The 17919-nt window shown below is 37.1% G+C and overlaps 2 protein-coding genes across 5 annotated transcripts in view; one reads left to right on the plus strand and one right to left on the minus strand.

The window, feature by feature from the left end:
- The window catches only part of LOC120626229 (V-type proton ATPase 116 kDa subunit a1), a 51366-nt gene extending 38947 nt beyond the window's left edge, over window positions 1–12419 (plus strand). For all 4 annotated transcript variants that reach the window (XM_039893643.1, XM_039893644.1, XM_039893642.1 and 1 more), the window contains 9 exons: window positions 429–665; window positions 925–1037; window positions 2015–2148; window positions 4149–4285; window positions 5782–5868; window positions 7899–8012; window positions 8434–8560; window positions 9013–9145; window positions 10658–12419. In XM_039893643.1, the coding sequence (XP_039749577.1) occupies window positions 429–665; window positions 925–1037; window positions 2015–2148; window positions 4149–4285; window positions 5782–5868; window positions 7899–8012; window positions 8434–8560; window positions 9013–9145; window positions 10658–10757 (1182 nt within the window). In that variant the 3' untranslated portion in view covers window positions 10758–12419. The remainder of the gene's footprint in view (window positions 1–428; window positions 666–924; window positions 1038–2014; window positions 2149–4148; window positions 4286–5781; window positions 5869–7898; window positions 8013–8433; window positions 8561–9012; window positions 9146–10657) is intronic.
- A 524-nt stretch (window positions 12420–12943) lies between these two features.
- LOC120626369 lies at window positions 12944–16986 on the minus strand. The gene is made up of 6 exons (XM_039893875.1): window positions 16730–16986; window positions 16192–16383; window positions 15656–15813; window positions 14775–14922; window positions 13446–13575; window positions 12944–13177 (listed from the first exon to the last, which is right to left on the minus strand). Exons 1-6 carry the CDS (start codon window positions 16973–16975, stop codon window positions 13092–13094), a joined length of 960 nt encoding a protein of 319 aa, XP_039749809.1. The 5' UTR covers window positions 16976–16986; the 3' UTR covers window positions 12944–13091.
- Window positions 16987–17919: the final 933 nt, after the last annotated feature.

Below are 17919 nucleotides of genomic sequence, written 5' to 3' on the forward strand. Positions count from 1 at the left end.
TGTCTCATCATTACTCTCTTACTCTCTTCTACTCCTCTTTACGTCATTTAACACAAATACCCTAGTTAGTTAGATTAGAACTCTCCACAGAATTAAAAACATACAGAACCCTCCTTATTGCATGCAATGCATTGTGTCCAAAAACAGTGAAAACGCCCCTCACTTCACACACGCTGATTGTCACAAACTTTTCCCATGTTCCCCATTTTGTGGAAAACGTTTCGAACATTAGAGGCAAAATAATTAATGTCAACTGCTAGATGGAACGAAGTGACCTAACCGCCTGTTCGAGAAACACTACTAAAGTGGAGTGGTTTTTCATGCTTTTACAGTACTCACCACAGAATTAAGAATATACAGAAACCAAATACTGCAACACGCACTACTACAGGCAACTGGTGATGCTTATTCAGTAACTCCTTCGACAGATCTGGAATATCTTCTTCGGCGGGCGCTACATCGTGCTCCTCATGGGGCTGTTCTCCATGTACACGGGGCTGATCTACAACGACATATTCTCGAAGAGTCTGAACGTGTTCGGCTCCTCCTGGCGCAACAACTACAACGAGTCGACCCTGTTCACCACCAAGGCGCTCCAACTGAACCCGGATTCCATGGATTACTTGCAGCATCCCTATCCGTTTGGCATAGACCCTGTGTGGCAGGTGAGTTTGAGGAATGCGAGTTTTTAGGGTTCTGCACCCGAAGGGCTATAATAATAATAAGAGTCGACCGTTATTGTTCCGATCGTCTCAGTCAATGGTCTTCTCGCGAAAAGCTCGACCAACATCTTAAGAAGCTTTAGCTTGGTTGTTGGATGATGGGTCGGATACAGAAGGCAGTTAGTTTTAATTTCTCATTGGGTGAAACTGCTTTTTTTTGAGAATAAAATGTTACTTGATATTGATTTTATTTTTTCCGCAGTTGGCCGAAGCGAACAAGATCATCTTCATGAACGCGTACAAGATGAAGATATCCATCATCATCGGCGTGTTCCACATGCTGTTCGGTGTCTGCCTGTCGCTCTGGAACCACCTGTGAGTACACCATCATCCATTTACAATGACTGGCTGGACGGCCATTTACAATAACAGTCGCCGGCTGGGCCAAAGGCCTCTGCCTACGAGACGGTTTTTTTTCCACTACAAGTTAACCCTTGACTGAAATCTCACCTGGTGGTAAGTGCAGTCTAGTATGGTAGAGCGGGCTTAACTGTTAGGGAGTATGGTGGTCATATCCCTAATCGGTTTATACGCGACATCGCACCGGAACACTAAATCGCTTAGCGGCACGTCTTTGTTGGTAGGGTGGTAACAAGCCACGGCCGAAGCCTCCCACCAGACCAGACAAGAGAAAATTCAGAAATTTTAAATTCCCAAACTGCCCTGCCCGGAATCGTATTCTCCCTATAAGGTTAGCCCGCTACCATCTTAGACTGTATTATCATTTACTATCTGGTGAGATTGCAGTCAAGGGCTAACATTAGTGGAATAAAATGTTGAAAAAAAAAATCGGTTTTCATTTACACCTCGTATACGTAGAAGTTACAGAGAATTTTGTTTAATGACTGATTTATGATGTTAATTACTTTTATAATTATTGAGAAAAACTCATAACTATTTCTAGTTTTCATTTACATTAGTTTTTTTAAGTAACTGAGATTGAATGATGAACATTTAGAATCAATAATTGTTAACAATTATTAGGAGTAAAAGGATTAAAGAAATTATTCATTGCACCATGCAGATTCTCCTGCTTTTCGCGGGTTATAGCAAATTAAGCTTAATTCTCATCTTCTATATATATAAAAGAAAGTTGGGTTAGTTACACCATTTATAACTCAAGAACGGCTGGACCAATATTTATGATATTTTATTTTTTGGATTCCTCTTAGACTGGCATAGGATAATAAGTATTAAAATATAACATTCGTAAAAAAAAAAAATTAACCGCGGTACGAAGTTCGCCAGGACAGCTAGTAATAAATAAATAACAACACTGTAATGGTGCGCAGGTACTTCAAGCGGCGCATCAGCGTGTACGTGGAGTTCGTGCCGCAGATCCTGTTCCTCGTGCTGCTGTTCTTCTACATGGTGCTGCTCATGTTCATCAAGTGGACCAGCTACGGACCCTCGCCGCCCGACTTTGGTATGCAAATTTTTAAATTCCAAATTCCAAATTCAAAAATGCTTTCTTCACGCAGTCACGTGATATCAAAAACTCACATAAAACTCAAAAAACTAAACTCATGTAATACTCATATATACTCATAACTTAATACTTTAAAATTGATATCTAGTGTTTTTCACAGCTTTGCATCATCTATCTTCCGAATGGATTAACAATTAAAAGACTAAGGGTTTAGTTCGTTCAAAATGGCTTACTCTTAGAGTGCAATGAATGAATACACTTTTATTGTACACCAAAGAGAAAAAAAAAGTAGTTACAGATATATAAATACTTATCAAGAGAGTACAATTTGGTGGCCTTATCGCTACATAGCGATTTCTTCCAGGCAACCAATGGCGTAAAAGGAAAAAACATAGAAAAGAGGTAGGTAATCCATGCACAATCCAACTACGTATGATATTAAATTCAAATTCAAAAATGTTTTATTCATGCAGACCTTATCACAGGCACCTATGAAGCATTCAATCAAACCAATCAGAAATACTTTATTGCACAAAAGAAAAAAATAAAAGAGAACAAAGGTCATTTAAATTTGTGTAACAAAGGCGGCCTTTTCACTTGTAGTGATTTCTTTCAGACAACCATTATGAGGAATTGGCTCACATATGATTCCTTATAGCGGTGCGCAAAACTCTAATATACATACATATTAATAATTACAAAAACAGTACATATATAAAATAAATAAAATAAACTATATGGTAAAATAAATAATACTAAAACTATAAATAATTATGTTAACGGTACAGAAAGTAAATGTGGAATATAATAATCATACTCACAGTGTTAGATAATAATTCTTTAGACGATTTTAAAAGATATTGTGTGATTTAGCGTAACGAATTCATACATTTAATATGTTACACTAATGTTAGTGATGGTGATAACTGCATTCGTTAACTTAAAACTAAAGCTACGAGGGTTCCAAACGCGCCCTGGTCTAAGAAGAGCCAACAACAAACTTAGCCAAGTTTTTTTTTGTTATCACCATCTCACAGTGTAGTTAATATTTAGCTATGAAGTTAGAGTAATTCATACCCAAGCTTTTTTATCATACATACAATAAAACTTAAAAATAAATAAATAAATAAATATACTAAGATAAATGATGAATATTTTTATGAATAACTAGCGTACCAAGCCCGCTTCGCCGGGCTAGATTTTGCTTTATTTTATTTAAACAATAAACATCATTACATTTTTAATTTTAGTTAAGTTTAGTTTCACTGAATTCTCATTCTCTTTATTCTCATGATCGTTTATTATATGTGTGAGGTCAACAATATTTGTAGTAATTTAAGTCTCACAATATATTAAATCATTTATTTCTCTCCGTATTCATTCTCTTCTATTCTCTTTTCGAGCGGATGAAGATCATTATCTACACCCATGTACACCCAACAATAGAATATCATCATAGTAAACAAAAGCTGTATTTGACAGTTCAATAATAGGAGTGCTCCGATCGTCACCAAACTTTACAGGATTACTCGCCAGGTCAATCCGGAGATTCCCTGCAAGTTTCATTGAAATCGGTCCAGCCGTTTCGGAGCCTATACGGAACATACCCACATACTCTCTCTTTTATATAATACTAGCTGACCCCAGCGCCATCTGTCGGGCTGATTTGTGAATCTAAACCATCCAGGGTGCCACCCAAACGCATACCGAAAAATTCATTCAAATCGGTCCGGCCGTTTAGGAGGAGTTCAGTGACATACACACGCACACAAGAAATATATATATAAAGATATAGATAGATATAGATAGATATAAATAAATACCTATAATATACAAATAATCACTCAGACACTGAAAAACATTCATGTTCATCACACAAACATTTTCCAGTTGTGGGAATCGAACCCACAGCCTTGACTCAGAAAGCAGGGTCGCTGCCCACTGCGCCAATCGGCTATCAACTTCGAACTTATTGTGAAGTTATTGTTCCCTTGCAGACGACGTGAAGACCAGCGGCTACTGCGCGCCCTCAATCCTGATCACCTTCATCAACATGATGCTGTTCAAGACCGACCCCAACACTCGCCTGGAGTGCGACGACACCATATACGCTGGACAGATTGGACTGCAGAAGGTGAGCGAGACAATCGACAAAAGAAACTGTAGCTTCACTATATATTTATAATAATACTAGCTGTTGCCCGCGACTTCATCTGCGTTTGATTTTGTTTTAGGCCTTAAATGAGGGGTTTGCTGCTGTCCGCTAAGGAGTTCTGTCCTCTATCTCTAACCACATTCATCAGATCTACACAAACTTTGGGCAAAATTAAACACATATTATAACCTCTATAGTACAAAAATAATTATTTTAATGGGTTATAATTTGTCGGAGTTATAGTGTAAAATCGTCTCCCAAAGGAACGGAGCTTAATGTTGGGATAAAAAGTATTCTATATTAACACCTCCAAGAATATGTGTACAAAGTTTCATGAGGATCGGTTAAGCAGTTTTTGCGTGAAAGCGTAACAAACAAACGTACATTGACATTTATAATATTAGTAGGGATAATATTTGTAGGACAACATCTCATTGTCTTTATAAACAAAAAGTGGATATAAACAGTCGACTTACAAAAAATGGTCATAAATTAGTGACATCTGCATACCAACAATAGAATATCATCATAGTAAATAAAAGCTGTATTTGACAGTTTGACAGTTCAAAAATAGGAGTGCTCCGATCGTCACCAAACTTTACAGGATTACTCGCCAGGTCAATCCGGAGATTCCCTGAAAGTGTCGTTGAAATCGGTCCAGCCGTTTCGGAGCCTATACGGAACATACCCACACACTTTCTCTTTTATATATATATAGATATATAATAAAGTGGTGTTAAGAACAATCGGTGTTTTTTTTTATTAACACGTCGTTCGGCTGAGCTGAGCATTTGCCCAAGAATTCTAGTTGTTGGTTCTTATTCTTGGTCGATGATCGGAGAGATTTTTGTGATGGAGCTCGTCCGGGGAAGTTCTACCACCAGAATTATTTCTGCCGCTAAGTAGAATTGCACTGGTCTCTGGCATGGGTACCGAGATATTTACAGACTCATGAGGCCAGTGGCGTGCACTTCATATATGCACAAAAGCACTGCCTACCCAAAAATGGGTATATAACTTGTATAGGAGGAGGGCACGCCACTGCATTAGGCTTAACACGGTGATGAAACGGTAATAGTCCAGTGGGTAGGAAGCTTAACTTCACTTTCGGGGGGCCGCGTTCGAATCCCAGCACCTCTAACTTTTCTTAGTGAGATGATGATGATGCCGAGGCTTAACACCTCCGAGCTTTCGTTTACACGGAAAGATCAAGAAATAATGCTCTTTTCTAGCTCTGGCTCTTTGTTCGTTTGGTGTAAACGCACCTTTACACACAACCAGTGGCGTGCACTGGGTTTCTCACCAGGGTATGCGTACAGCAGGAAAATTGCATAGAACAGCAAAAATCCTCCTTTTATACGAGTTATATATCAATTTTAGGGTATGCAGTGCTTTTGTGCATCTATGAAGTGCACGCCACTGCACACAACTATAAGTTTTCCAACATTACGCTATCATTGGATGTTTGTCCTCAGTTCTTCGTGATCGCGGCGCTGATGTGCGTGCCCGTCATGCTGTTCGGGAAGCCTTACTACATGATGAAGGAGCAGAAAGCCCGCGCCGTGAGTATACCAAGTCATTTATATACTACACAGACGGCCTATTGGCGCAGTGGGCAGCGGCCCTGCTTTCGGAGTCCAAGGCCGTGGGTTCGATTACTACTGGAAAATGATTGTGTGATGAGCATGAATGTTTTTCAGTGTGGGTGTTTATATGTATATTCAAAGTATTTATGTATATAATTAATAAAAAAAAATCATCAGGCATCTTAGTACCCATAACACAAGCTAAGCTGACTTTGGGGCTAGCTGGCGATGTGTGTATTGTTGTAGTGTATTTATTTATATATTATATCGTTTCTAAACTCCATTTTTTCTAACTTGTATTGAATATAAACCAATCTTTTCATTGCTCTTTAGTGTGAAGTGCTTTAAAAACATAAAGAAAAACAAGTGCGATAAAATAAATAAAAACAAAAACACTATAAAAAGATTTTTTTTCTAAGTGTGTATTGTTTTCTCAACAATTAGAAAATTACCTTAAGGTAAATAATTGCAAAAAGATTGTAACATTATAAAATAAGTAAGAAAAAATAGATTAGACTCAGAGCTCGTGCGGGGAAGCACTCTCGACATGCTTATTTTTTTTTTGGCAAGTAGGTACAGTAATATTCCTACGTCGTGCGCTGACTTTGAGCATGCCGTTCCACAAAACGAAGTTTTATAAGCATTCGTTCACTGTCAAAGCTACTGAATTGTGGAATGCACTCCCATTGATCATAAGACAGTCGAAGTCATTGGGCATATTTAAAAATGCTGTTAAGGCTCATTATCTCGCTCAGTAAAGACGACTATTATTATTTATTATTATTTATTTATCTACTCAAACTCATATTTAAGTATTTATGGTATATTTATTTTTTTATATTTATCAATAGTATTTTTAATTTTTTTTATTTGTGTAGTCTGGTTTATGTATTAGTATGTAGATATTTGTATGTATGTACTAAATAGTGTACCCCACCTATTTGTTTTCTTTTTAATTTTCCTAATCCTAAGGTTGCCTGGCAGAGATCGCTACTTAGCGATAAGGCCGCCTTTTGTATCCTGCTTCATTCTTCATGTGTTTGTTCTTTTTTTGTCTTGTTTCTTTGCTTGAGTGGTGTACAAATAAAGAGTATAAATAAAAAAAAAAAAAAAATATTGAGTCATAATAAAAGTTACTTAATATATATAATAACAACCTTATTACATAAACCGAAAAAATAAATATTTTGCTTATTTCTGCCATGCTGGCTGTACTCCGGTCTGACCAGACCTGGGACTGGTTGCTGGTGTAATTACAAGTTCATGAGGCTTAACCCCTACGCCTTAGGTAAAGAACATTGCATGCGACGATTTGCTTTGTGTTTAATCATATTGATGGACACAGGTCGCCACTTTGCAGACCGAATTTTCTTGCTAGCCCTGCAAAGTACGAATCTATCCGAGAATCCGAGGTAAAATTTGCACTAAAAAAAAGCTAAATTTTTAAAAATAAATTACAAACAAATCATTTATTTTCATTTATCTATGACTTTTTTTTTTGAGTCGCGGCAGGGTGCAGAATAAAAATATGTTAAGACTCATAGAAATTTATAACTCTGGGAGTTACATTATTAATTATTATAATATTAAAACTAAAGTTGTTTAAAACAAACAAATTATTTATTTTTATTTATCTATGACTTATATTTAGGGTCGCAACAGGGTGCAGAATAAAAAGATGTTCAGACTCATATAAAATTCATCTAGGAGTTACATTATTAATTTTTATAATATTAAAACTTAACTTATTAACTATGCACTAGGCCGATTTGTGGCACGAGCTCCAATCTTACAATTAATTCCCATTACACATTACATTACAGTGGTAAAAAAGTAATCACATCACGATTTCAAAGCTAGCCTCCGGAATTTGCTGCACCGACGTAACTTAAACATGATGCGATACGGCCGCTTCTTGGTTAGCACGCAGGTTGCTATGGTTATCCCGTGGCTATGCCTAACTAACACATGTTAGCATAGATATTGATATAAAAATATATTTACAGAGTCAAGGTCACCAGAGCATCGAGGCGACGGCTGAGAACGGCACCGCAGGCGGGGCGCCCGTGCCAGCTTCCGGAAACCACGATGATGACATTACCGAAGTTTTCATCCACCAGGTCCGTTGTCCCATGATATGTATTCAAAATCGAAGGTTAGCCCGGAGGAGCAGGCAGAAAGACTAAAGTTTTGATCTCCTTCAAATGAGCTTAATAAGAGTCATTATTGCAATCGGTTTGGACAGGTCTGTAGGCCTCCAGCGGACTGTTATAGGCTATTGATGATGAAAAAAACACGTTGTTTAAAAAAAAAAAAAAAAATGGTTTAAATTTGGCACAGATAAGATAACTGAAATATTGTCATTGCATTGATAACCTACTCCTAAGAGTGTTAAAATGCTCGAATCAATTAAAAAGAAAAATCTGGCTTGCCTAAGTTTGAACCTTTAACTTTTTAGGGCATGCCACTGATCCCCCAAAAAAATAGTAATACTGGCTTCGCTCGTCCAAAAATTTTAATTGTTTCCTTTTAACCTTGTAGGCCATCCACACCATCGAGTACGTGCTGGGAAGCGTGTCGCACACGGCCTCGTACCTGCGGCTGTGGGCCTTGTCACTTGCGCACGCGCAGCTGGCTGAGGTCGCCTGGAACATGCTGCTGAGGAAAGGTATCAAACCTTCTATAATTCCATAAACATATTATAAATGCTAAAGCGTGTTCGTTTGTCCTTCGTTCACGTCCTCACTATAGCAATCTATCAACTCGATTTTTGGCATAGAGTTAGTTCAACGGACTGAGACTAACATAGGCAACTATTTAGCCCAAGAAAAAAAAACGGGTTTCCATTGGATACCATAATAAACACGATTCATCTTTTCATTTTTTTTTTTTAGTTTAGTTTTTAATTTAGTTTAGTTTTTACTTATTCTATTTATGTTATAGTGTATTGCGTAGTGATGGATCATAGATACCAAATAAATAAATAAATAAAAATCATGTGTGGCGACGAGTGAATTTCAACTCACCACAAGCCGTTCTCGACTCATCGCAGTTCCCTTAGAGTCGCAATTTCAGTGGCAGTGTCGTAAACGACCGTGTACACTGTGTGCTGTGTGACAGGGCTGCAGTCGCCGGGCTACGAGGGCGGCATCTACCTGTACGTGGTGTTCGCGGGCTGGGCCGCCATCTCCGTGTCGATCCTGGTGCTGATGGAGGGGCTCTCCGCATTCCTGCACACGCTGAGGTTGCACTGGTGAGTTACCGCTATAACTAGTACTCACTAGTAGCACAGTTTTTGACGGCCGCATGGCGCAGTGGGCAGCGACCCTGCTTTCTGGGTCCAAGGCTGTGGGTTCGATTCCCACAACTGGAAAATGTTTGTGCGATGAACATGAATGTTTTTCAGTGGCTGGTTTTGTTTATTTGTACATTATAAGTATTTATGTATATTCAAAAAATATTATTCAAAAAAATATTCATCGGTCATCTTAGTACCCATAACACAAGCTACGCTTACTTTGGGGCTAGATAGCAATGTGTGTATTGTTGTAGTATATTCATTTATTTATTATTTATTTTGTAACTATTCGATCGCGTGAGATTTTACTACAATTTGTATTGAATCGAAATAGCGCCATCTACTGGCTATACTGTTTACCAGTATTGAGAATAGAACGCGCTCTAGCGCCTTCTGTTACTTATTGGATAGAAACAGGTGTTACTTTTTGTTCGATTGAATTCTATGATATATTATGAAAATTAAGCTTAATTTTGCTATACTCCGCGAAAAGCAGGAGAAACCGGAGCATCATCAGATGTTGACTTTACAATGAATAATTGTTAGGACTTTAGAATGACTAATTCTTAACAATTATTAATTGGAATTTAAAACAATTATAAAATGTCCATAGCCGAAGATCTGTTTGGTGTGGAGTATAAGGATTGAAGAAATAATAAATTACACCATACAGATTCTCCCGTTTTTCGCGATGTATAGCAGATTAAGCTTAATTTTCATAGTTTATTATAACCTACTGTTACGGTTTTCTACCTATTTAAGTTAACCACAATTTGTACGGGATCAAAAGTGCGCCACCTAGAGGCAGCAATGTTCAAAATTCATTTATTTCAAGTCTGCCTAATATAAGCACTTTTGAAACGTCAAGTCTGTCTGTATGTAATGACTCTACCACCGGTTCGGAATACAAACTACCGAGAAGAAGCCGGCAAGAAACTCCCAACTATTGTTCCCATCCATACTAGATGGCGATTTTTCGATTCCATCTGGACAAAGCAATCGTGCGGTAATAAGGTAAGATATAACGTTATTTTATCTCATTACCGCATTGTAGGTAGAACCTCAAACAGGTTAGTCAGTTGCCATCTTACACTGGTTTCTACGCGGCATCGTACCAGAATGCTAACTACTACTATATATATGAATATTTTATTTTATGTTTTTATTTGTGTATATTTTGTTTATGTATTCGTATTTAGTTATTTGAATGTAGGTTTATAATAATTTTACACCACCTTTTTGTTCTCGCTCTTGTTGTCTCCTAATCTTAAGGTTGCCTGGCAGAGATCGCTTTTAAGCGATAAGGCCGCCTTTTGTATTCTACTCCAGTTTATTTAAACTCTGTATAAAGAGTTTAAATAAAAATAAATAAATAAATACTAGTCGCTTGTCGGCTCGTATTTGTCTTGCCACGGCCGAAGCCAGGTTTTATTAATATATTTATAATACATTAACGTGGTTCCTCAGGGTGGAGTTCCAGAGCAAATTCTACGCGGGCGAGGGTTATCTTTTCCAACCCTTCTCCTTCGAGCTCATCCTGGACTCGGCCGGCCAAGCCGAGGAGTAAACGGGATACAGCACTCATTCTGTGGCTCTGTACGTTATGAGAGCTTTATAACCCTTCCCATCAGTAGATTATGCGCTTAGGACTTATTGTATTAGAGTCCTTTTCGCCTTGGCAGTTTTAGTCTTCGAACCTGCGACTATTTATTCTTTCATATATATTAACTTAAGTAGGTATTAAGGCGGTACATACTTTTAAGAGCACGATGGCCGGCGACTCCTAGTCTCAGAGTAAATGGTATGGTATAGACAAAACGAGGCAATGCGTCTTGGGTAACCGTTGTACGCCCAGCGGCCTTACTGTTAAACTAACCCACCCAAATGAGTTAATTTGTCAAAAATAATTGCATCGTTTGCAAAAGTCACATCATCACAAAGTAAAACTACGCAATCTCGGGTCATGCCGCGTGTTAAAGTTATGTTTCCGTCTTTAGGTACTCAGTAGGTTTCATATCTACCAGTATTTCAAATTAGCAAAATATACCTATTGTAATCGTTGGCGAATCTAAGGGTCGATACACACGGAGCGTTCGGACAGATATCCGAATTACTGTCAATGGGGCATATTAAAATGTGAAGCACAGTAAAAGTTATGCTGCGATACCTTTATAAATCAAGTTTGCGGCGTAAAGACAAACGTGCGACAAAATCTGCATTAATGCTAATTCACGTAGTAGTGAAAAGAAGTTGAATTTAAAACTTCGCTGAATTGTGACTTGTATTGCAAAATAATAAAATACAAAGCCCAGTTTAAAAGTTTTGGCCACATTTTTATAATGTATATGTTGTTTTTGATTTATTATTTTTTATAAAGTTTTAATAAAGTTTGTTTTCTTATTTGGTGTGTATTTGTATAAAGTTAGGTAACTTTCGTTCACAGTATCATATTCTATAAGATTTATTATCTTTTTTTCTGGTAATCCACGAAGATAAACTCTTAACTATGAATTGTCAAATTATTAAGTATTGATTACTATTTAAAAAAATCTAGAAAATCCCAAGTAAATTTGACTGTCATTTAAAAATTATCTGACTATCTACGCCTTGATATCCTAAATTCTTATCGCATACATTTGTATAGTATCGAATTAGGACCGGAAGAAATTAGAACCATTTTAATAAAATAAATGTGCTACTATGAGTACCCAACACGACTTTCAATATAAATGTTTGTTTGGATAAACCTTGTTGCTTATTGTTGGTAGTTCTATACTCCAGAGGCACATCGGCTCGATGTATGGTATGTCAAATGCCCGGCGTTTTATCGCTCCTGGTGTATGGGCCCTAATATATTAGAATAAATACTATTTTAAACCATTTACATAAAGCTTCTTAGACGTATTAGAGTTTGGCGTACTAAAAATATTTGATAGTAGACTTGTGTGAGGCATTAAGTTAATAAATGTTTTTTTATTTCTTTTTATAATTCATTTTATAAGTTCAAATGTACTTAAAAAAAAGCTGTTTTTGAATTTCGTTTTTAATCCGAGGCTCTCTTTATATGTGTAAAATAGTGGAACATTTTAGAGATTCTTTTTCCATAGAGCTAGAGTGATCAATAAATAAATGTCTTTATAACTTGTAACAAACTGTTGTAATTTATAGCCCGTGTACAGAAGTAAAAGTAGCTTCTGATTATTTAAATAAATGATATTCGTAGCGCATATTCGTGTTTTCTTTTTTCAACTTTAATACCATATTCGATAATTTCAAGGTCACGTTCAGGCACATGAGAGTTAAGGAAGTTTAGTTTTTTAAATACTTAGTAATAATTGACGCACAAAGCCGATGGCCACCTGATGGTAAGTGGAGAACAATTGCCTTTGAACAGGAACACTTCACAGGGGATGCAAGGAACACATCCCACAACTTCCCGCCCTGGTTCATCAACCTGAGGTGTTCACAACAACCACGCCCTGCCGACCGGAACACAGCATTGCAACAATTTTGCTTAGCGGCAGCTATAACCATCGTGGTAGTACTTGTCCGGACGAGCTCGGATACAAAAAGCTCATACTACTAAAAGTAAAAGTAATAAGTAGATCAAAGCAAAAAAGCATTATGCGGTGACGCTTATACTGTTACAACCCGCGCAACTTTCACACAATATACCTACGGGCGTGACATTTTTTTCTGCAAGTTCTCACATAAAGGTAAATAAATAAAGTTTCGTTCAAAAAAAAAACTTAATTTTATTTTTTTATGACAGATTTATTTATCTGTAGGCTGTATACATGTGTATAGGGTGTTTGAATATGTATTCTGTCAGTTTTTTTTAATCCTATTGAGATGGAAAGTTTATAAATACAGAGAAAATCATGCAAAACTAGTTCAAAAGTTAGTCGTATTCCGCCCCTATAGTGATGCTAATATCTCCCGGCAGCACATTCGTCTTGTGGTACCATCGATTTGTGTCCACAACCACTGTAAACAAAAATATAAATAAGATACGTATTTGTAAAAACGCAAAGTTCCTTGAAAAAACGCAAAACGTGCGTCGAGATCGCATTTTGACAGCCGGTTGGTGCAGTGGGAAGCGACTCTGCTTTCTGCGTAATGTTCATCACACAAACATTTTCCAGTTGTGGGAATCGATCCCACGGCCTTGGTCTCAGAAAGCAGGATCGCTGCCCACTGCGCACACCGGCCGTCACTATAGTATTTATTTGTATGGAGTGGGTTGGCAACTAACGGATCTCTCCCGGCTCAACGGAGAAGGTGATCCATCGGCACGCGTAGAAGCACTCTGGCGGCGGCGCCAGCTGCCATTGCTTGCGCCCGCGCACCTGCGCCTGCCACGACATGTGGCGCACGGAGTCCACCTTTACAACAATGGGGGTAGACAGTTATTCAGGTCCTTTACACGTCAGAAAATCAACCTACCTACCGCAAAATAAATCGAACTGCTTTCTAATTGTGATAAAAGAAAATGGAACTGTAGCCAGTACGCAATTGAGGAGTCGAAATATTGGGTTAGGCTCGCTTAAAAAACAGTGAATAAGTTCAGAAGTTATTTATTTACTTTTAACCACATAAAAGTAGTATAAAGATTGATGAAATTATAAATTACACCAGATTTTACTGCTTTTCGCGGAGTATAGCAAATTAAGCTTAGTTTTCATAATATATCATGGAATTCCGCAAAGTAACCTCTGCTTCTATCCAATATGTAATGTTATTATTCGGTACTAATGTATACGGTCCTTCAGCAGTTCCAACCAGATTTAAGCCACCATAGCTTATTTCTAAATAACATGTTAAACATAAAAAAAACGTCTAATAAAAATACAAATAATATCAAAATATTACGAAATGGTCACGTTACAAATTATTCGTCCAAATTATATGCAGTAAAGGAAAAGTCTTAAGTTTTGAATACTTGATTGGTAATATGACCAATGAACATGACCTAACGATTTTAATTGTTTTTTAATATAAAAATTACTTTTTGTTATACATATGCTGTCGCGGACTTTTTTGGAGGCATTATCAACCACTAGAACTTTTCTATAGAACTCAATCATATAGGTATTTCCTATCGATAAAGCCGCATTCCTAAAGGAACGTATTCGTTCGACCGTTTTTTCTCCTACTTTGCAAATCTGACTACTACGCAAAGTTCTTTTCAGTTTTCAGTTTAATATATATGGCAATTAAAAATAATGTGGCTTGATATTAAGTGAAAGAATTTTCAAAATCGGTTCTGTAGATCCGAAGATTACCCCCGACAGTGTCACAAACTTTACAGGCTCTTTATATTAAGTAATAGTAAATGAAATATCACATGCGCACCACTTTTAAGGAAAACATCGTAAGGAAATCTGCATGCCTGAGTTCCCCATAATGTTGTCGAGGGTGTGTGAATTCTGCATATACGCACTTGGCCAGTGTGGTGAACTACGGCCTAAGCTCTTCTCATTCTGAGAGAAGACCCGCGCTCTGAAGTGTGACGGTTCTAATGATGATGTAAAGGGCGCGATATGCTCAGAGCGTTAGACAGACAAATAGAAGCGGTACGTACATGCATATGCGCGCCTTGTCCCGGACCACCCATGAATATCCAGTCTACCATGTCGCTCTCCGCAGTCCTCGGTAAGAAATAGGGGCGGGTGTAGTACTGACGCAGAGCGCGCGTCTCTTCCTCGTAACACGTGCTCCAACCCACGTACCTATTTGAATACCTGACTTCATAAAACCGGACACATGGGTCTTACGTGCGTGTTTGCGTGCGTGCTTGCTTGCGTGCTTGCGTTTGTGTGTCTGTGGTATTGTATTTCCCGAGCGGATGAACCAAAAACCAACCAAAAACGAGTGATCAAATGGTAGCTAACATTTGATGAAAATCGGTCAACGATGTCCCCCACCGTAGAACGTCGGATTATATTTTTTACCTATCCTTCAATATGGGTATCAAATGAGAGAGCTTGACTAAAAGAAAACTATGACCATTTTAAATCCAAGATGGCCGCCATCATAAAATGACGAATTGCATTTTTTTCACAACTCCCTCAATATGGGTATTAAATGCAAGGGCTCGATTATTCTATAGCTTATCTCTATTAGATATCTCTTCCAGCTATCCCAGGATGTGAGTAAGGTGATTTTATTGTGGTTTAGGTCAAATGAAGGTTCAATATACCTACCAAATGATGCAATATATCAAAATATTAACAAGGTATTACAATACGGAAGTTTTTTACATTTTCAATTTATATAATACTTACGACGTTACACCCTTGTTGGCAACAAGTTCGAGGTAGGTACATACTGTTGCTCGTTACTCCAACCATCAAAGTTCGTTACAGAAGCCTTGCTTATACTAAGTGCTTTTTAACAAGAGCATAGTCATTATATTATGATAATAAAGATCTAGAAACTAGAAAATGAAATTCTAGCTTATACCATGGATCGCCTGACAAATTAGCTCGTTCATCGTCCATACTGAACACCTCATCCAATGACTTAAATCCAGATTTATAAGAGAAGTAGAAGCATTCGTTAATGCGTTTACCCATTTTGTCATTCCGGTAAAAGTCCGCGAAAAATTGGAAATTGAATTGCTGCAAAAAAGAAAAATCATTACGAATAGAATAATAAAAATGGATACCTCGGGTGGGTATCATTCCCATATCTATTTATAATTTGAGGTCAACCGCCTTTTTTATTTCAATCGAAACATGCCGCACTGATACCAGTAGGTAGATGATTTTCGTAGGTAAGTCAGAATGCGTAAAAGCCGTAACGTAATACAGCGGCCACTTCTTACGGAGTACAGACAGGTCCCTAGACACGATTCTGGGATTACGAAACTAGGAATATTTTAATTACATATTTCAAAAATATCGGCGTATCACGTCTTGACACCAAATTCATTGATATTCAAAAACTAATCTTAGATCTTCATGTGAATAGTAATAGATAATCGTAGGAGAACCTACCTCAATAGCCTTCCAGTTTTTGGTAGCATCAGTTACGATAACAGGCTGCGTAGTGTAAGCGTAGAGGTCTTCGAACTCTTCAGCGCTTATGTTAGAGAGGCGTGTGACGTCATTTACGCCTACACACATAGAACAGTCTTCTGGAGAGCGAAACAGCGACTTTGTGTCATACGGTAGTTGAAACAAACAACCCTAGAAGTAGAAATTAATGACCTCAGTTTTACAATGCGTATTTTCTTTATGTGTTCTTAAATTTAATAAAAAGTTAATATGATTACTAACAGTGATTTTAAGTTTTTCAACTCACTAGAGTCCACTTTTATTTAGTTATCGACTAGGGGTGGGTACTAATTTTAAACAGACACTGAAGATATGGTACAAAATCATGTCCAAGACCCAAAGCCAAACGGCTCTATTGGATCTGCTAGCAATTAGTGCTTGTTTTTTTTGCTATAAATGTCACAAAATGTTTAAAAAACGGACAAGCTGAAAGATTATATGAATAAAACAAGCTCAATGAAATCTTGTAAAAACTTACTGTTATCAATGATTCCGAATAAATCCACCAGCAGCCGATCACTAAAACAGCGATTATAGCTACATAGAGATGGTTTTTCGTTGTTCCTTTTAAAAATTTAAAGTTGCTTTTGCACCCCGAGGTATCTAAGCGTGATATGAAATAACTGTTAAGTTTCAAACTGTCTATCTTATGAAGAATTTTATTTAATTTCAATTCAGCTAATTTGGTTCTTTTTTCGTAGATTTTCATGCGGTCAGCGTTCATCTTAGCTTAGAAGTTTGTCGGAGAGTGAAAAGGGTTAAATCCTGTCACTGATTTTTATACTACCCTCAGATGCGTTAATGTAGAGTTAGGTAAAAGAATAGAGCGGTCTTAATCGAATTCTTATTTTTTGGTATCAAAAACATCGTCATGCTTTTAATGTCCAAATGCTGGCCTGGCCTGAGACCTTCTTTCTCATAGAACAACGGGAATAAGTTTATTCCGTGTTTATACTGAGAATTCCTTGACAATCCAAAAAAACCTCGCCATATTGCGGATAAAAATGGAACTTTTATTACTCTGACAAATGTATTGCCATGCAAAAATGGCAGGTCGGCATATTCGGCCGACTTTGGCATCGTACCCGGGACATTGTGACCTATATTTCGACGTTTAAAAAAAAGAAGGGTGAAAACAAAATTGTCAAAGAGCGTTTTTGGGCGCCACTTTTATATGCTGTCGGTTCGAGCTTCAAAGATACGAAATTAAAAAGTGAAAATTACCTACCTAAACCTACTAATGAATATCACGTTAACAGTTTCAGTAGTGATACTACAACCGTAAATAATTTTTGAGCATACCAAATTCCAACCTACAGAACTACTTTGCTATGGAAGCTCTTGGTATAGTATGAATGAATGAATGAATACACTTTTATTGTACACCAAAGAAAAAAAAAGTAGTTACAAATATATAAATACATATAAAGAGAGTACAATTTCGTGGCCTTATCGCTACATAGCGATTTCTTCCAGGCAACCAATGGCGTAAAAGGAAAAAACATAGAAAAGAGGTAGGTTGTGCAATAAATAAGATTTAAAATTATACAAATATATAAATAAAATATATATATATATATAAATATTACTATAATATGTGTATATAAATATTTTACATATAAATACAAATAAAATATATAACATCCTCAATTTATATGAAATACATAA

The sequence above is a fragment of the Pararge aegeria genome, chromosome 9 (assembly GCF_905163445.1).
Source record: "Pararge aegeria chromosome 9, ilParAegt1.1, whole genome shotgun sequence".
NCBI classification, from domain to species: Eukaryota; Metazoa; Arthropoda; class Insecta; order Lepidoptera; family Nymphalidae; genus Pararge; species Pararge aegeria.